The 15,349-nt window shown below is 39.3% G+C and overlaps 1 protein-coding gene across 1 annotated transcript; it reads right to left on the bottom strand.

Moving 5' to 3' along the window:
* Positions 1 to 3,261: 3,261 nt before the first annotated feature.
* On the bottom strand, positions 3,262 to 4,723 carry LOC145610648 (uncharacterized). The gene is made up of 2 exons (XM_081665953.1): positions 4,481 to 4,723; positions 3,262 to 3,444 (listed from the first exon to the last, which is right to left on the bottom strand). The coding sequence occupies exons 1-2, from the start codon at positions 4,721 to 4,723 to the stop codon at positions 3,262 to 3,264; spliced, it is 426 nt and encodes a 141-aa protein (XP_081522079.1).
* Between the last annotated feature and the right edge of the window lie 10,626 nt (positions 4,724 to 15,349).

The following is a 15,349-nucleotide window of genomic DNA, read 5'->3' on the forward strand; positions in this document are numbered from 1 at the left end:
CATAAAGTTTCAAACTTTGTGATAGAAATTTGGTTATCTTCATGTTGGAAGATACAATTTTCAAGGATTCACAAAAGTTAGAACTTGGATTTTTCATTTGAACACTAAAGTTCATATTTTTCCAACTCCCACTTACTTTGTCATTTGAGCTCTTTAGCGCTCCTCGAAAGAAGAAGTAACCTCCACGACCGAATGATGAGTTCAGTAGAGGTGGTGGTATGGGTGTTAGACTTGGTCTCTATGTCAGTACTGTTCGGGTCATAAGGGACCCTAAGATTCACATACTACCGTCTGGGTTTCTGGCCACGTGAACTTCGCGTACGCATAGTCCTTGCCATGTTCGCCTGTAGGGACAGAGAAGAATAAGTGGAGGTGAGTACGTACGCACTAGACATAGACCCACTCCAAGGAGGAGGCAACTCTTCTCCGTCCACTCTAGACTCCTCAGTCCCAGGCGAACGGCCGGCTTCATGAGGAGAGTCGGACGAAGCCGAGTGTTGAGCCAGAATTGAAATAAAGAAAAAGACAAGTACAAGATTAAAGGAAAGAGACAGCCGGCCGACCTCTGTACGTGTTGAAAACCTTGAAAAGTTCTTGAAGATTGATAGGAAAACTCAAAAAACGTCCGAAAAACTCAAAAAACGTCCGAAAAACTCAAGATACGCGGCGGAGCTCTCGAAGTTTCAAGGGAGATAACTTTCTCTCTCTAAAAAGCTCTGACTTCTCTCTAGAATTCTCAAGGTTGCAAAGTGCCAAAATGAAGTCAAACCCCTCATATTTATAGGCTGAATTTATGGGGGCAAAATGGTAAAATCATCTTTCCCGCTCAAATATTCGAACGGTAATTTTTTAAAAAATTACCCTAAAAATCATACGGTTGGCGTTAGGGTTCAATCAGTTTGGATGAGAAATGAGACAGACGAGTAATGGCGCGTCTAAATAGATGGCCAAATAACGGAATCAAAAGCCTACATCCCAAAGACTTGGTGTCTAGAACTTTTAAAGTCCTTGCTGGGAGATTACGTTCGTCTAGCTTCCAGATATTATCAATCTAGAGAAAGCTTTTAGGCGGACGAAACATGGCATAAGTTCCAGGGCGTACGCCCCTTCAATGAGCGGACGGTTATCGTCCGCCTCATTTAGAATCTTAATAGTCCGAAGATGACTCCTTTACGAATAGGACACGATATGTGGTCCAGGGCGTTCGCCCCCTCGATGGACGGACATGACCTGTCCGCCCCATCTTCCAGCCCAAAATCTTGTACACTCGGACGCATAAAAACGAGTAGAGGATCAGAGGAGGTGGCCAGTAAGCGTACGAGCCACCCCTTCTGAGCGGCAAATGTTTAGGGTAAAAATAACCCCAAAAACGTGGTCCAATCCCGTAGTGACACGTGGCCCAGTTGACAGGCGACATGTGTCCCTATGGGAAGATGACACGTGTCAGATACCCTAAAGAACACCTGAAATCAGCAAGAGAAAGGGTCCTTATTACATCAGGGCCTAAATCCCGGGAAATGTCATTGAAAGCTGCAAATCGGCGCCCCCATACGACACGTGGCGTTCTCTGATTGCGCAGCCAATCACATCACGGAATTCTAGGGTACAAACCATAAAGGGGCACACACTCCCACCCCTATAATTACCCCAATCATTTATGATGGGAGGGGTGGATTGTGACATAACATCAAAAGGAGCATTAAAAGAGCTCCAACTTCTCTCTACTTTCTCTATCTAGAATTTCGATTTTCGATCTCTAACTTGATCGTCGGAGGCGAATATTCCGATAAAGGAATATTCGTTGTTTTGCAGGTGTCCAAGTCTCAATTCCTGAAGAACGTGACTAGTGTCTGAGGAAATCACAAAATACCCCGAAACATTTGGCGCCGTCTGTGGGGATACTCGTCCGTTATGGCAATTAATGGTCAGATACCTAATACCGGCCCTCGTCCAGGCGAGGACGGACATGTAGAAGACTTACATACTACTATACATTCTAGCAATCCACTGACTGCCTCATTTCATGAGGCCGGACAACCCCCAGTTACTCCAGCCACTCTGCTGGCCGAGCTCAACAAGCTTTGCCAAGAGTTGGACAGCCATCGTGCCTCGGCCTCTAAGCAGCCGAAAGATGGAGGGGGTGCTTCCAAGAAAACACATAACAAAACCAACGCAATAGATGCTGGTAATTATACCCCATTTCGCCGGCCGCATGGTAGATCTCCGCGGGTGCCACGGACCAATCTGTCTAATCTGTTGGCGAAAACCCAGTCGACTGGGGGGAGGGTCAGATAACCTAAAAGAGGAGAGCCTGAGCTGTCAAAACGCTTTAAGGACGCAAGGGACTACATTCGGCACAAACAAAGGGAGAGGCCCATACTCTGACACGGCCTCTACCCCGACTATGCTGGATGAGTTCTCTAACCACTCTCTCTCCCAACATACCAACACGGCCATTTCCAGCAGAAGCCAAGTTGTCTGCACTTCAACACATATTCCAGTTCAACCGTTACAATATCAACCCCCCCCCCCAAGTTCTCAATGGTTTGATGCAGCCAAGTCCCCAATTCTTCGAACAGTATGGGCCGTATGGCCAGACGTCTAGTCAGGCTCCATACCTGGCTGGACCGTCCGCGCAGCCTCAGCCGATTAACTGGTAGATACGCTTGCTGACTCTAGGAGATAAGCCGCCTCCGTTTTTGTAAGACATTTTGACGGCTCCTCAACCAGCAAAAGTTAAGAGCGTACTCGTGGGTGCCTATGATGGTACGGGAAACCCAGAGGAGCATATCACCTCGTACAGGAACCTGATGTACTTGCAAAGCGTAGATGACGCTACTTGGTGCAGATGCTTCCCGGCCACTCTAAAGGGTGTGGCGCAGGATTGGTTCAACAGCCTTCCGGCTAGGTGCATAAATTGCTTTATTACCCTCAGTTTGTTGTTCGTAGGGAATTTCTCTTACAACATTCCACCTAGGAAGACAAGTCTCAATTTGGCAACCATCGTACAAGGAAAGAATGAAGGACTACGTTCGTACGTCCAAAGATTTAACCAAGAAAAAACCCAGATTCATAATCTCCCGGACAAAATGGCATACTCTGAGTTTCTCCGAGGATTAAAGCATAATGGTTTTAAGTTTGATTTGGTAAGAAAAAAGATTCGGTCGTAAGCAGGTGTTTTGCGGGAAGCCGAAGCCTATATTGAGGCGGCGGACTTTTGTTCGCTCACCAAATCAGAAGCGCCGGCCAAAGTGGAATAAACTAACCCTCTAGCCAAGTGTTGTCTTGTATTTCGTAATTCTCAATTGCATCACACCATCGAGCTTCAAATTCAACAGCATCTAAACTACTGTATATGAGGCTATCAAAGTCATCCTTTACAACTTCGTAATCATCATACTTCACATACTTACCAAATTTCTGAAGGATGTGCCATATGCCCACCTATGGCACATTTCATTCACAGTACAATGTGAAGGAATTATGTCTTCGATAAGTGCAATTACTAGATATATCAAGGATCACTATTATGGAGATAATAAGTTCATTCTATAGGGTCGTCAATATCTGGTGCTGGATATGATAATTGATCTTTGGGTTAGTTAAATAGCCCAAAACCTTATAGAATGGTTCCTATGAGGTCACACAACAAGGGTATTGGGTTAAACAAGTAAGAGGCCCATTAATGGGCCTCATGAGATTATGACATACCATGTAGAGTGTTGGGCTAGAGTAGTGTGTTTAGGATAAGGGTTTTGGGCTCTTGTCATGGGATCTTATTTAGAGATGTGATCTATAAATAAGATCCATGCCTAGGGTTGCATGCAACCAGTAACAATCAACATACAGTAGATTGTGAAAGAAGCAACCAAGTCCCAAACCCTAAACACTCTCCTCACCTCACGGCCCTCCCCTCTCCCTTGACGTCCGTACGTGCGGCGCCCCTCGTGGTAGCTCGTGGTGTTCGTCATGGTGGTTCATGGTTAACTCGTGTCTCTCCTCTCCGTTGAAGGTCGATTGAAGTGTTCAATCACGACTAACTAGCATTAGTGGAGGTTTAATCTGTGCCCGTGGACCAAGTAGAGGAATCACGCTTGGGGTTCTTTATCTCCCATTGTTCTTGCTCGATCGCACGTGGAATCACGCTTCAAAGGTACAATTATGTGTTTTTTATGTGTTATGCATTAGATCTTGGGATTAGGTACTGTATGAATATGATTCATGTTATTTCCGCTGCGTAGTACCTATAAACTCCTACACAATGCACAGCTTTCCTATCTAATTCCCGGATCCTGATCCGTTAGAATCGATGTAAGGGATTTACCGCCCATACAATGCAGCCATGTCCTCATCACCCACTCGTACGTTTCTGCTGTCTCTCAAGAGATCAATGCACAACCAAACAATATACACTGTCCGTGGTGGTTCACACCAAGAAATACAGCAAAGGGCAAATGGAATTTGTTAGTCAAGTACGTACTATCAAAACAAACAACATCGTCAAACTCCTCATAGGCAGCTCTACTCCTCGCATCAACCTATACAACATCTTGTAATGAACCATCCTTCCCCCAAACCTACATAGATGGAATAAATTTTGACTATCTGCACCCATTTTGTTGAAGTACTCAATCATCCCACTTGCATCACCCTCGGTAAGCTCCAGCCTCTTTTGCTCCTCCTCAACCACCGCATTCGTCAAGTCTTTTTGAGTAAATGTCATCTGATCCACTCCATTCCGCTGCCTAGCAAAACAATCGTACATCTGGGAAACCTTCACCCTTGACTTCTTCGTAGAAACCACCTGTTTCACCAAGTGTTTATGTTTGGTAACCAATTGTGCTTCTTGTACATGGAAACATCCTTGGACTTTCCCAGTGTAACTACGTGACCACCGTGCTCCAACTTCACCCTACGAACAACCCAATTCCCTTCTGCATTAACACTTGCTTACAACTCCACCTCACATCCACACTTTTTGGTTTTCCTTTGTGTAACTGTCTCCTCATCCTAAATCAACCCTTCCTTCAGTGGATCAACTTTACACTTCCTAGAAGGTCTTCCATAACAATCACAGGTCCACTTAGCATTCCTCTGCTGCTTACAACACTTTCCAGTACTCAATTCCTTCTTCACCTTCACCCATCTAGAAGCAGCCCTCACTATGCCAAACCCCTTTTGCCTAGCATAGCTCCATAAATAAGTATCTAACTCATCCCAACTACCAAATACCTTGCCCAAAGTTGGGGGTGGTTGTAGAGAATATTCAAGCACTATAACCCCAAGCTTGAACCCCACTGTGATCATACACTTAAGCATGGTGGCGTCCAAAGGGAAAGAAAAGAGAGCAAAAGAGTCGCCAACAAGTTTTAGGAACTTGTAAACCATTCACGGGTGAAGGTTACACCCCTTAACGATCTAGGATATCGTCAACTCCAAAAGGTCTTGAACCAAATAGGGTTCGGGGATGAGGGTACGAATCCAATCTACAAAAGAAAGGACCCGCCCTATAAAATAGGCCTCTACTTTATTCTACTCGTATTCATGTGCGCTTTTTGACTAACATGCAAACATTAGGTTTAGCCATTAACCTGTTTATCTATGTTGGTTGAATATTAATGCACAAGTAAAACTATTATTGGCGATCACTTGAATTAAAATCATATTAGCCTAAACCAAATTATTAATTATCTTATTAAGCGTGATTTCAAGTACAAATTCCCTTTAAACATGCATAAAAGGTGTGATCAAGCAATAACAATATATATATAATATCAAGTAACATGATAATAAGCATAATCATAATAATAACAATAAAAAAAACCATGTTAATAATAAAGCTTAAATATAATAGCAAGATCCTAGGCATGATACTAACAAGATTAATAACAAATCCTAGCATGTCACTAAACATTAAAGATCAAAGCTTTAAGCCTAACATGGTACTAACATGCTATTAAAAAGAGTAAAGGAACCCTAAACATGATTTTAGAAAGCAATAAAAACATCCTAACATGATACTAGGAATTAATAAATAATAAACATGCTTTCTACATTGAAATAAAATAGGTAGTAAGCTAATCTACTTACTTTGAAGCCTCGTACCTCTTTCTAATAACAAAATACATGCGTTAGTAAACTTCAATGAAAATAATAAAATCAAAGAATTAAAGAATCAAATTAAATAAAGTTTAAACTAGACTTGGGACCAAACCCTCAGAAATTATCAACCTTACACGTCTAGTACGAAGGCAACTTTGAACTTGGCTAGGTGTGTCTAAGTCTTGTGTATGCGGAATTGTGTTTAAAAGGGTTGGTTTAGAAAGAGATAGAGAATATCAAGTAAGCCTTGATGAGAGTTGATTGAGAGAATTGATGAATAAAAACAGAGGTCGAGGACCCTATTTATAAGAAAAATAGTCCAGAAAAATTGACAGAATTTGATAAGGAATAAAACTACAAGTTGTCGCCAGAAATACACTCTGTCGTGAGGCGACAGGGTCTATCGCCAGGCGACAGGGTCTATCTCCAGGCGACAGACTTGTCGTTTGGCGACAGCCTGGCTTTCACGCGCTTTCCGCGCGGAATCCGATCTTTAACCAAATTTGATCTACGGAATTCGTACAGAAGCTAAAAATAGTAATAAAATAATAATATCTTATTCCAAATAAAAATCCATCTTAAAATAATCATTAATCCTAACTCTATTAAAATTTAAAAGAACCTTCTATAGACTTCTAGAAAATTATAATTAATCCTAATAATTTTAGAAATAATAATTAACATTGGGCCCTCCTCTAGATCATTGGTGTAATACCCCGTATTTTTATACGTATTTTATTTAAAGTATGTATTTTATAATGTATTTGAATAGTTGTAATTATTTTAATTAAAGTATTTTAATTAATATTATTATAAAAGGAAAGTTTATTTAATTATTTTATTTAAAAGTTGGGGTTTTATTTTAAGAAAGTTTAATTTTTAACAAGTTTTATTAGGAAAGGGATTAGGAAAAACTAAAAGAGGAAAGTTTAGGGTAAAGGGTTGGTAGAGAAGGGGTATAAATATCCCACTTATGAGGCAAATCAACTTTGCCCAGAGTGGAGAAAACCCAAGGTAAGCTTCTCCCCTTTTCTCCTTACTTTTCTTTCTTTTTTTTTTCTTCCTCTTCCCCTTCCCCTTTTTCACGGCCGGCCACCACCACCACCACACACGTGGCCGGACCATCACCACACACCACCGCGCGCCACCAGCACACGGCCAGCAGCCGCGGCGGCAAAGGCGGCAGCAGCCCAGCCGTGCCGTGGTGGCTGCTGCTGCCGTTGGTGTTCCTCGAAAAAAAAAAATAATCTTCTTATTCTAATTTAATCTATGCTTAGATCTAATTTATAATTTATGAGTTTTTGGATTAAATTTTGATGTTTGAATGTTGTAATTATGTTCGTAAATTTTCATATTTGGTTTTTAATTAAAAAGCCCCAATTTTTGAAACCCTAGGTTCTTGATTTATGAAATGATGAAAGATTTATGTAGAACCCTAAATATTATGTTTTTGAAGGAAATTTAAATTACCCATTAAGGGGGACTACTTAATTATGGTGTTTTAAATATAATTTCAGCTTATTCTAATTAATTTATGAGGGGTTTTAAAATGGTATATATTGCTGAAAATTTGTTTAGAGTGGACTTTAATGCTCTATTATAATTTTAATGTGTAGGAGACTTCGAAGTGAGCAATTTTTACTAGTCGTGGCGATTTTAAGATCGTATTCAAGGTACGTTCGCGTACTTAACATAGTTATGTTGATGTAATAGCATGCTAAATGCGTTTGATTAATTAAAAATAGTATCATGCTAGGTTTGGAATGGAAGTTTGTGATTTAGATGTTATTAGTGATTGAATTGAGAAGCATGATTTACTTGTGATGAATTATTGAATGAAAATTTATAGTTTGGAATATTATTTATGAACCACATGTTTATTTATGGCATGATAGAGAGCATGTTTAATTAAACTAATTGTTTAATTATGTTTGGAATATTGAAAAGGAATTTTATTATGGTTCATATAATTTTTATTGATGCTTTAAGCATGAGGAAGGAGCTATATAAGTGTCTATGTACACAAGGAATAAATAGTATGTTGGTGCCTTTGTACACTTAAGGTGTTTTTAACACCGAGGGATAGGATTTTTGGCGCTTTATGCGTTTAAGGTGTCTTTGACGCTGAGGTAGAATTAAAAAGGGTTCAACATTAAATATTATGTGATCACTAAATATTCAAGAACTAAATTGGTATGTTGATTGATTGAATTATTATTGATGATTGATTTGTTATGCTTTGAGAGTCATCACCAAGTCTAATAATATGTAAATAACGTAAAGTGAAAGAGATTACGCACCAAAACTCTTGGAACGTATATACCTTGAGTATGAACATATGGGGGGAGTTATGTGACTTTATATTTGATCATAACTTCTAACGGAGTACAGGACGTTGTATATTCCTTTTTATTATTATTATTATTATGCGCTGGAATTCTGCCACCTATGTGTGGCACAGGTTTGTCGCCGGCACGGTTAGCTCCCGTGTCAGTTAACCTCAATTTATTGGGGGAGGTATAGTTGGAAACCCGTTCGATGCGTAATCAACGCTAAATGAATTATTTAGTGTCCAGTTAAAGTGTCTTGTTGAATGTTGTGTGTGCTTATAAACAGGTGCAATGAGGTAAGTGTGTGTGATGATAGGGGATTGCATGTTAGTGTGTTTAATTACGCTTATGTACTCAGCTTTGCTGATTGTGTGTGTTGTTTGTGTCTGGCTATGTCTTTATCTTGGCCCTACGATGATCCATTTTAATGGAGAGTAGTGGGGGCAAGTAGAGATACACTTTTCAGGTATTGAGGCATGTTCATGACGGGGCATGATTGAAGAGAGAATCATGCTAGCCTCTATTAGGATATGATGTGTTTTATGCATTGAATATTTTATGATGTTTATTTTGTTGACTAACACAAAGGTTTGGTTGATTTGGTTTTGAATAAGGGCCTTAAATGGTTCCAAGTTGTAATGGACTTTTATTTGACTTTTGATTTGTTGATTTTCAACTTTTCTTTCGTTGGTTTGGCTTTTGAATTCTGTTATTTAAATAGTTTTGGTTTTTAAGTCTTCCGCTGTGTATCTTTGATAGTAGCCTTAGCCGTTTTCACGGTGGCGGTAATGTCTTAGATATTCCTAAACGTATTTTCAAAGAGAAGAGGGTGTATTTTAAAGGAAAGGAATTTCTAGGGTGTTACAAAGTGGTATCTGGGAGCTTTGGTTGAGATTTTAAATTACCACTAACACGAAAACGTTTTTATATTGATTTAAACTTGGCCAAGTGCTAATTTAATTTTACAATGTCAATTTCATTCCGATTTCATTTTATTTTATTAAAAAGGGCCGAAATTTTTTTTACTATTATTTATTTTGGTCCGAATTTTTTTTTTTTTTTGGGACACTCGAAATTTTTTTTTTTTTGTGTCCAAAAATTATTTTTTTTTTCTTTTATTTTTGTGAGGGCCGAAAATTGGCCCCTTCCCTATAATTTCGAAAATTTTTTTAGCAGGGTGAAATATTTTTAGTTTGTTAATTTTGCAGGGAGCAAGGATTGAGGTAAGAATTATGTGTTAGAAGCTTTTATTAATATGTTGGTGAGCTTGGGTAGGAAAGGAAAGGGCATATAGGCTAGAATTTAATTTCTTCCCTGTGTGCATAAATTTTGTTTTAGGGTGTTCAAGCATGTTGTATGACTAAATGTTTGTTGATGAAAACATGCAATATATGTATTATTTTATGTGATTCTTCAAATTGTATGATTGAACACCAAACTTAAATTTTTGCAAGAACTGTAGTATTTATTTTATTTCTTTGGGAAGGGAATTATTTTCTAAGTCTTTTTCCTCTACAGGATGCCTAACCTTCCTAGCAAATTCACACAAATGGGATCACTAGTATAGAAAAATGATGAACACCCCTATGACTTTGTAGAAAAGATCAGATACTACTGTTCCTATAGGAGTAATGTCTTACGAGACAAAATATATGACACCCCTGATCGTATTTCAGCTATGATTGTTCACTGTCTGCCAGAAGAGCCTCCTTACATTGCTATCAAAGAAAGATTTTCTGACTTTTACCTTCCAGGAGACGTTCCAAATTATTACAAGTACAAAAACTATTATGGCCAGTGGTATCCAGATTATGTTTATTTGACTAATTACATTGTAAGAGTGGAAAGAGCTCATTATCAGCACTTAAATATTCCCTACCCTGACTACTACTATGATAATCCAGTAGGGAACAACCCACCTCTTAACCAACAACCAGAAAGTTCCTCTTCTACTTCATTAGGGGGTAATCAAGCAGGGAATGGAGAACAACAAGAGGGAGATAGTTCAATGATGGAGATTTCTGATCCTAATCCACCTCAAACTCCAATTATAATAGACGTATCATCAGATGAGGAAGAAGAAGGGGAGTTCATACAAGTAGAACCTGAACCTGAGTCACCTGAACCAATGGAGGATTCAAATGACGATGACTTTGATCCTTCAAGTTACAAACAATCTACTAATAAAAGGGACAATGTTCGAAATGATTAGATACTATAATTTCTTTCATTAGGAACTCTTAGTTTATTTTCAGCATTTTCATTATTTGCAGTTTAAGTAATAAGTGGTATGCCACAAACATTCAGTGAACTTATGAACACTCATAAGTGATTATACTCATTTATATTCCAGTACTTGTTCTTTATTCATATCAATAAAATTCCACTTTTTTTTTCCTTACTACTTCCTATTAATTTATTTATTTCAATTACAACAAACAACTCCATCTCCAATTAATTTTAACTTGCATGGCCATCTCAAATCTACAAAACCTTATTCCAATTAAATTTAATTCTAGTCTCAAGTCTCGAGGGTTCATGGGAATTATTTTATTTATTTATGTGATGCTTTATTAAATGTTTGGTTGGTTAGCAATCAATAATTAATTGATAAAGCTATAAATTTTGAATTTGGTAAATACAATTCAAAATTCATTAGCTTCTAAGGAATTGTGCCAGCTTTAAGGGTTTTAAACTTAGATGAGTGAATGCCTTGGGAGCTAACCTAAACCATATTTAATTTAGAACCTGATTCTTTTAATTCAGGAGAAGAAAGATGGCAGGAGGAAGCAGCACCAACACTGGTGGGAATGAACTTAGTGAAGTAGTGAAGCAATTAGCGGCAGTTGCCCAACAACTGGCTAGAAACTCGACTGGAAATGGGGATGCTCAGGGGGAGCTCTTTAAGAAAGTGGCACAGAGTAAGACACCAACTTATCAAAAGGAGCCTGACCCTACCATTTTAGAAAACTGGTTGAGGGAGTTCGAAAAGCTGTTTGGGGATGTAGGATGCCCTGAAAACTCGAAAGTGAGCTGTGCTATTTACTACCTGAGGGGTGAAGCTGACCTTTGGTCGCAGCAAAATGAAACTACCATTAGGGCTCTACCTGGGTTCAATTGGACCAAGTTCCAAGAGAAGGTGAGGGACAAGTTTTACCCTAGCTTTTTGCAGAAGCAGAAAGCTGAGGAATTCTCGAACCTCAAAATGGAAAAGATGTCAGTTACGGAGTACTATACCAAGTTTATAGAACTGTCCCGTTTTGCTGAGGAGTCTGTTGCTACTGAGAAAGCAAAGGCTAGGAAGTTTGAGAGTGGTTTAACTATGGATCTACAGTTAAAGCTGTGCGGGCAAGTATTCGAGACTCAGGATGAGGTGTATGGAAGGGCCGCACACCTTTATGCATTGGAGGAGAAGAAGAAGAAGGAGCTAGCTGAGATAGAAGGAAGAGAGAAGAGGAAAGAGGTGGTGCAAGTTTCTAGTAACCAGCAGGGAAACCAGAATGGTTTTAAGAAGTAGAAGTACCACCATAACAATAATTTCCCCAGTAATAATAATTTCCAGAATAATAACTGTCAAGGTAGACGTAGCAACAATGGAGGGGCTAGAAACAATAACCAGGGGAATAACAAAAATGGAAGGATTTATTTCTGCAAGAGGTGTAGGAACAATCACCCTAGGAGGGATTGCGAAGGCAATTTGGTTGCTTGTCGCGCTTGTAACAAACTGGGGCATAGGGAGTATGAGTGTTACTCTAAAAATGCTAATGGGAATAAGCAGAACAACTATAACTCAGGAGGAAACCAGAAGAATTTCCAAGGGAACAACAACAACTTTATTGGGAGCAAGGGAATACAATAGAATGGGGTGAAGAACAGTAACACCAATAATAACAATAACCAATATAAGGGTGGAGCTGCTGGGAAACTGAATGTGTTGAGTAGGCATGAGGCGGAGGCCACGAAAGATGTTATTACTGGTACTTTTTCTATTAACTCTATTCCTGTTAAAGTATTGTTTGATTCTGGTGCAACTTTTTCTTTTGTTTCTAAGGGTATTGTTTCAAAACTTAAGGACTGCTTAACAGCAGTAGAAGCAGTAGATTTACCTATAACCATTCCGACAGGTGGGGTAGTGAAATGTACCAAAACCTTTAGAAATGTGCCTTTAGAAATATAAGGGAAGATACTCCTCTCTGACTTTATTGAATTTGGGCTGAGTGACTTTGATCTTATTCTGGGAATGGACTGGATGAGTAGGTGTAATGCTGAGATTAGTTGTAGATCACAAAAAGTGAAGATGGTCACAAGTAGTAATGAGTCGGTGACATACTGGATGAAAGGTAAAACTAAGTGCCCAAGGTTAATTTCAGTGCTAAAGTTAGCAAAATACATGAAGAAGGGGCATCCAGTATATTTCTGCAGTGTTAGGAATATGGACCATGAACAAGTGACGAATCTAGGGGACATAACAATAGTAAATGAATACCTTGATGTATTTCCAGAGGAAATTCCAGGAATGCCACCTAAGAGAGCAATCGACTTTACCATAGATTTAGTTCCCGGAACAGCCCCTATATCCAAAGCACCATATCGAATGGCACCTGCAGAAATGAGTGAGTTGAAGGAGCAGTTGCAGGACTTACTGGAAAAGGGATACATTAGACCAAGTGCCTCTCCTTGGGGAGCTCCAGTTCTATTTGTGAAGAAAAAGGGTGGAAGCATGCGACTGTGCATTGATTACAGGGAATTAAATAAGGTGACAATAAAGAATAAGTATCCCTTACCAAGAATAGATGACCTTTTTGACCAACTGAATGGTGCCACAGTGTTTTCGAAAATAGACTTGAGGTATGGGTATCACCAATTGAGGATTGCCGATGAGGACATCCCTAAGTCGGCATTTAGGACAAGATATGGACACTACGAGTTTACAGTTATGCCTTTTGGATTGACGAATGCTCCAGAAATCTTTATGGATTTGATGAATAGAGTGTTTCATCAATTTATGGATAAGTTTGTAGTGGTGTTCATAGATGACATTTTGGTATACTCAAAGAACAAGGAAGAGCATGCTGAACACCTAAGGGCAATTCTGCAAACATTGAGAGAAAACCACCTTTATGCAAAGTTCTCTAGGTGTGAGTTTTGGTTGGAAAAGGTAGCCTTCCTAGGACACTTTATGTCTAAGGACGGAGTAGAGGTAGACCCAGCCAAAATAGAAGCTGTTAAGAGTTGGCCTACACCCAAAACAGTATCTGATGTGAGAAGTTTCTTAGGTTTAGTAGGGTATTATAGGCGTTTTGTTAAGGATTTTTCCAAGATTGCTAAACCTATGACTACTCTAATGAAGAAGGACAAGAAGTTTGAATGGGATGAGAAGTGTGAAGAGGCGTTCTAACTTTTAAAACACAAATTAGTTACAGCACCAGTGCTTACACTTCCAGATGATAGTGGGCTGTATGATGTTTATAGTGATGCATCAAAGAATGGTTTGGGATGTGTGCTTATGCAAAATGGAAAGGTGATTGCATACGCATCAAGGCAGCTAAAAACACACGAGGTAAACTATCCAACCCATGATTTGGAATTAGCTGCCATCATTTTTGCACTGAAAATTTGGCGTCATTATTTGTATGGAGTGAAATGTAAAATTTACACAGACCATAAGAGCTTAAAGTATATTTTCACCCAAAAGGACTTGAACTCTCGTCAAAGGAGATGGCTAGAGTATACGACGGATTACGATCTAGACATACAATACCACGAAGGGAAAGCAAATGTGGTTGCGGATGCTCTAAGTCGTAAAACTAGTCATGGAGTAAACTCGTTAGTAGTAGAATGGCGAAATTGAATTTAGAAGTCGTACAATGGGGAGTACCAGCAGGTATTCTTGCGAATCTGAGTGTCCAACCAACAATATTCGACGAGATTCGAGAGAACCAAGAGGGAGATGTGAAGTTGGATAGGATTCGTGAGAAAATTAAGCAAGGAAAAGCTACAGACTTTAAAATTCACGAAGATGAGAGCTTGAGGTATAAAGGTCGATGGTGTGTACCACAGAAATGTGAGGAAGTGAAGAGAAATTTGATGGAAGAAGGCCACAACACACCTTACTCGGTACACCCGGGAGGAGACAAGTTATATAAGGATTTGAAGAAAATGTTTTGGTGGCCTAGAATGAAAAATGAGGTGGCTGAATTTGTGGCAAAGTGCTTAACCTGTCAGAAGGTGAAAATAGAACACAAGAGGCCTCAAGGGACTGTACAGTCATTAGAAATCCCAGGATGGAAGTGGGATTGCATTTCAATGGTCTTTGTGACCAGCCTTCCTAAATCCAAGAGCGGCAATGACACCATTTGGGTAGTGGTGGATAGACTAACAAAATCAGCAGTGTTTATACCAATGAAAGAAACTTGGAAAATGGAACAACTCGTGAAAGCTTACATCAAACACGTTGTGAGATTACATGGGGTTCCAAAAGATATCGTATCTGACAGAGACTCCAGGTTTCTATTCAAAATTTTGGAAAAGTGCACAAGAAAATTTTGGTACAACACTTAAAATGAGTACAACATTTCACCCTGCCACAGATGGGAAAACTGAAAGAACCATTCAAACCTTGGAAGATATGTTGAGAGCTTGCGTTATAGACTTCCAGGAAGGATGGGAGGATAACTTGGATTTAATTGAATTCTCTTATAATAATAGTTATCATGCGAGCATTGGAATGGCTCCATTTGAGGCCTTGTATGGGAGAAAGTGTCGTAGCCCAATTTGTTGGAAAGACATTAGTGAAACTATGATTCTTGGGCCTCAAATGATTGAAGACACAGTCAAGCAAGTAAGGGAAATTCAAGCTAAAATCCAGGCAAGTAATACCCTTTATTTTTATACGTATTTTATTTAAAGTATGTATT

Source organism: Chenopodium album, chromosome 24 (genome assembly GCF_948465745.1).
Source record: "Chenopodium album chromosome 24, dcCheAlbu1.1, whole genome shotgun sequence".
Classification (NCBI taxonomy): Eukaryota; Viridiplantae; Streptophyta; class Magnoliopsida; order Caryophyllales; family Amaranthaceae; genus Chenopodium; species Chenopodium album.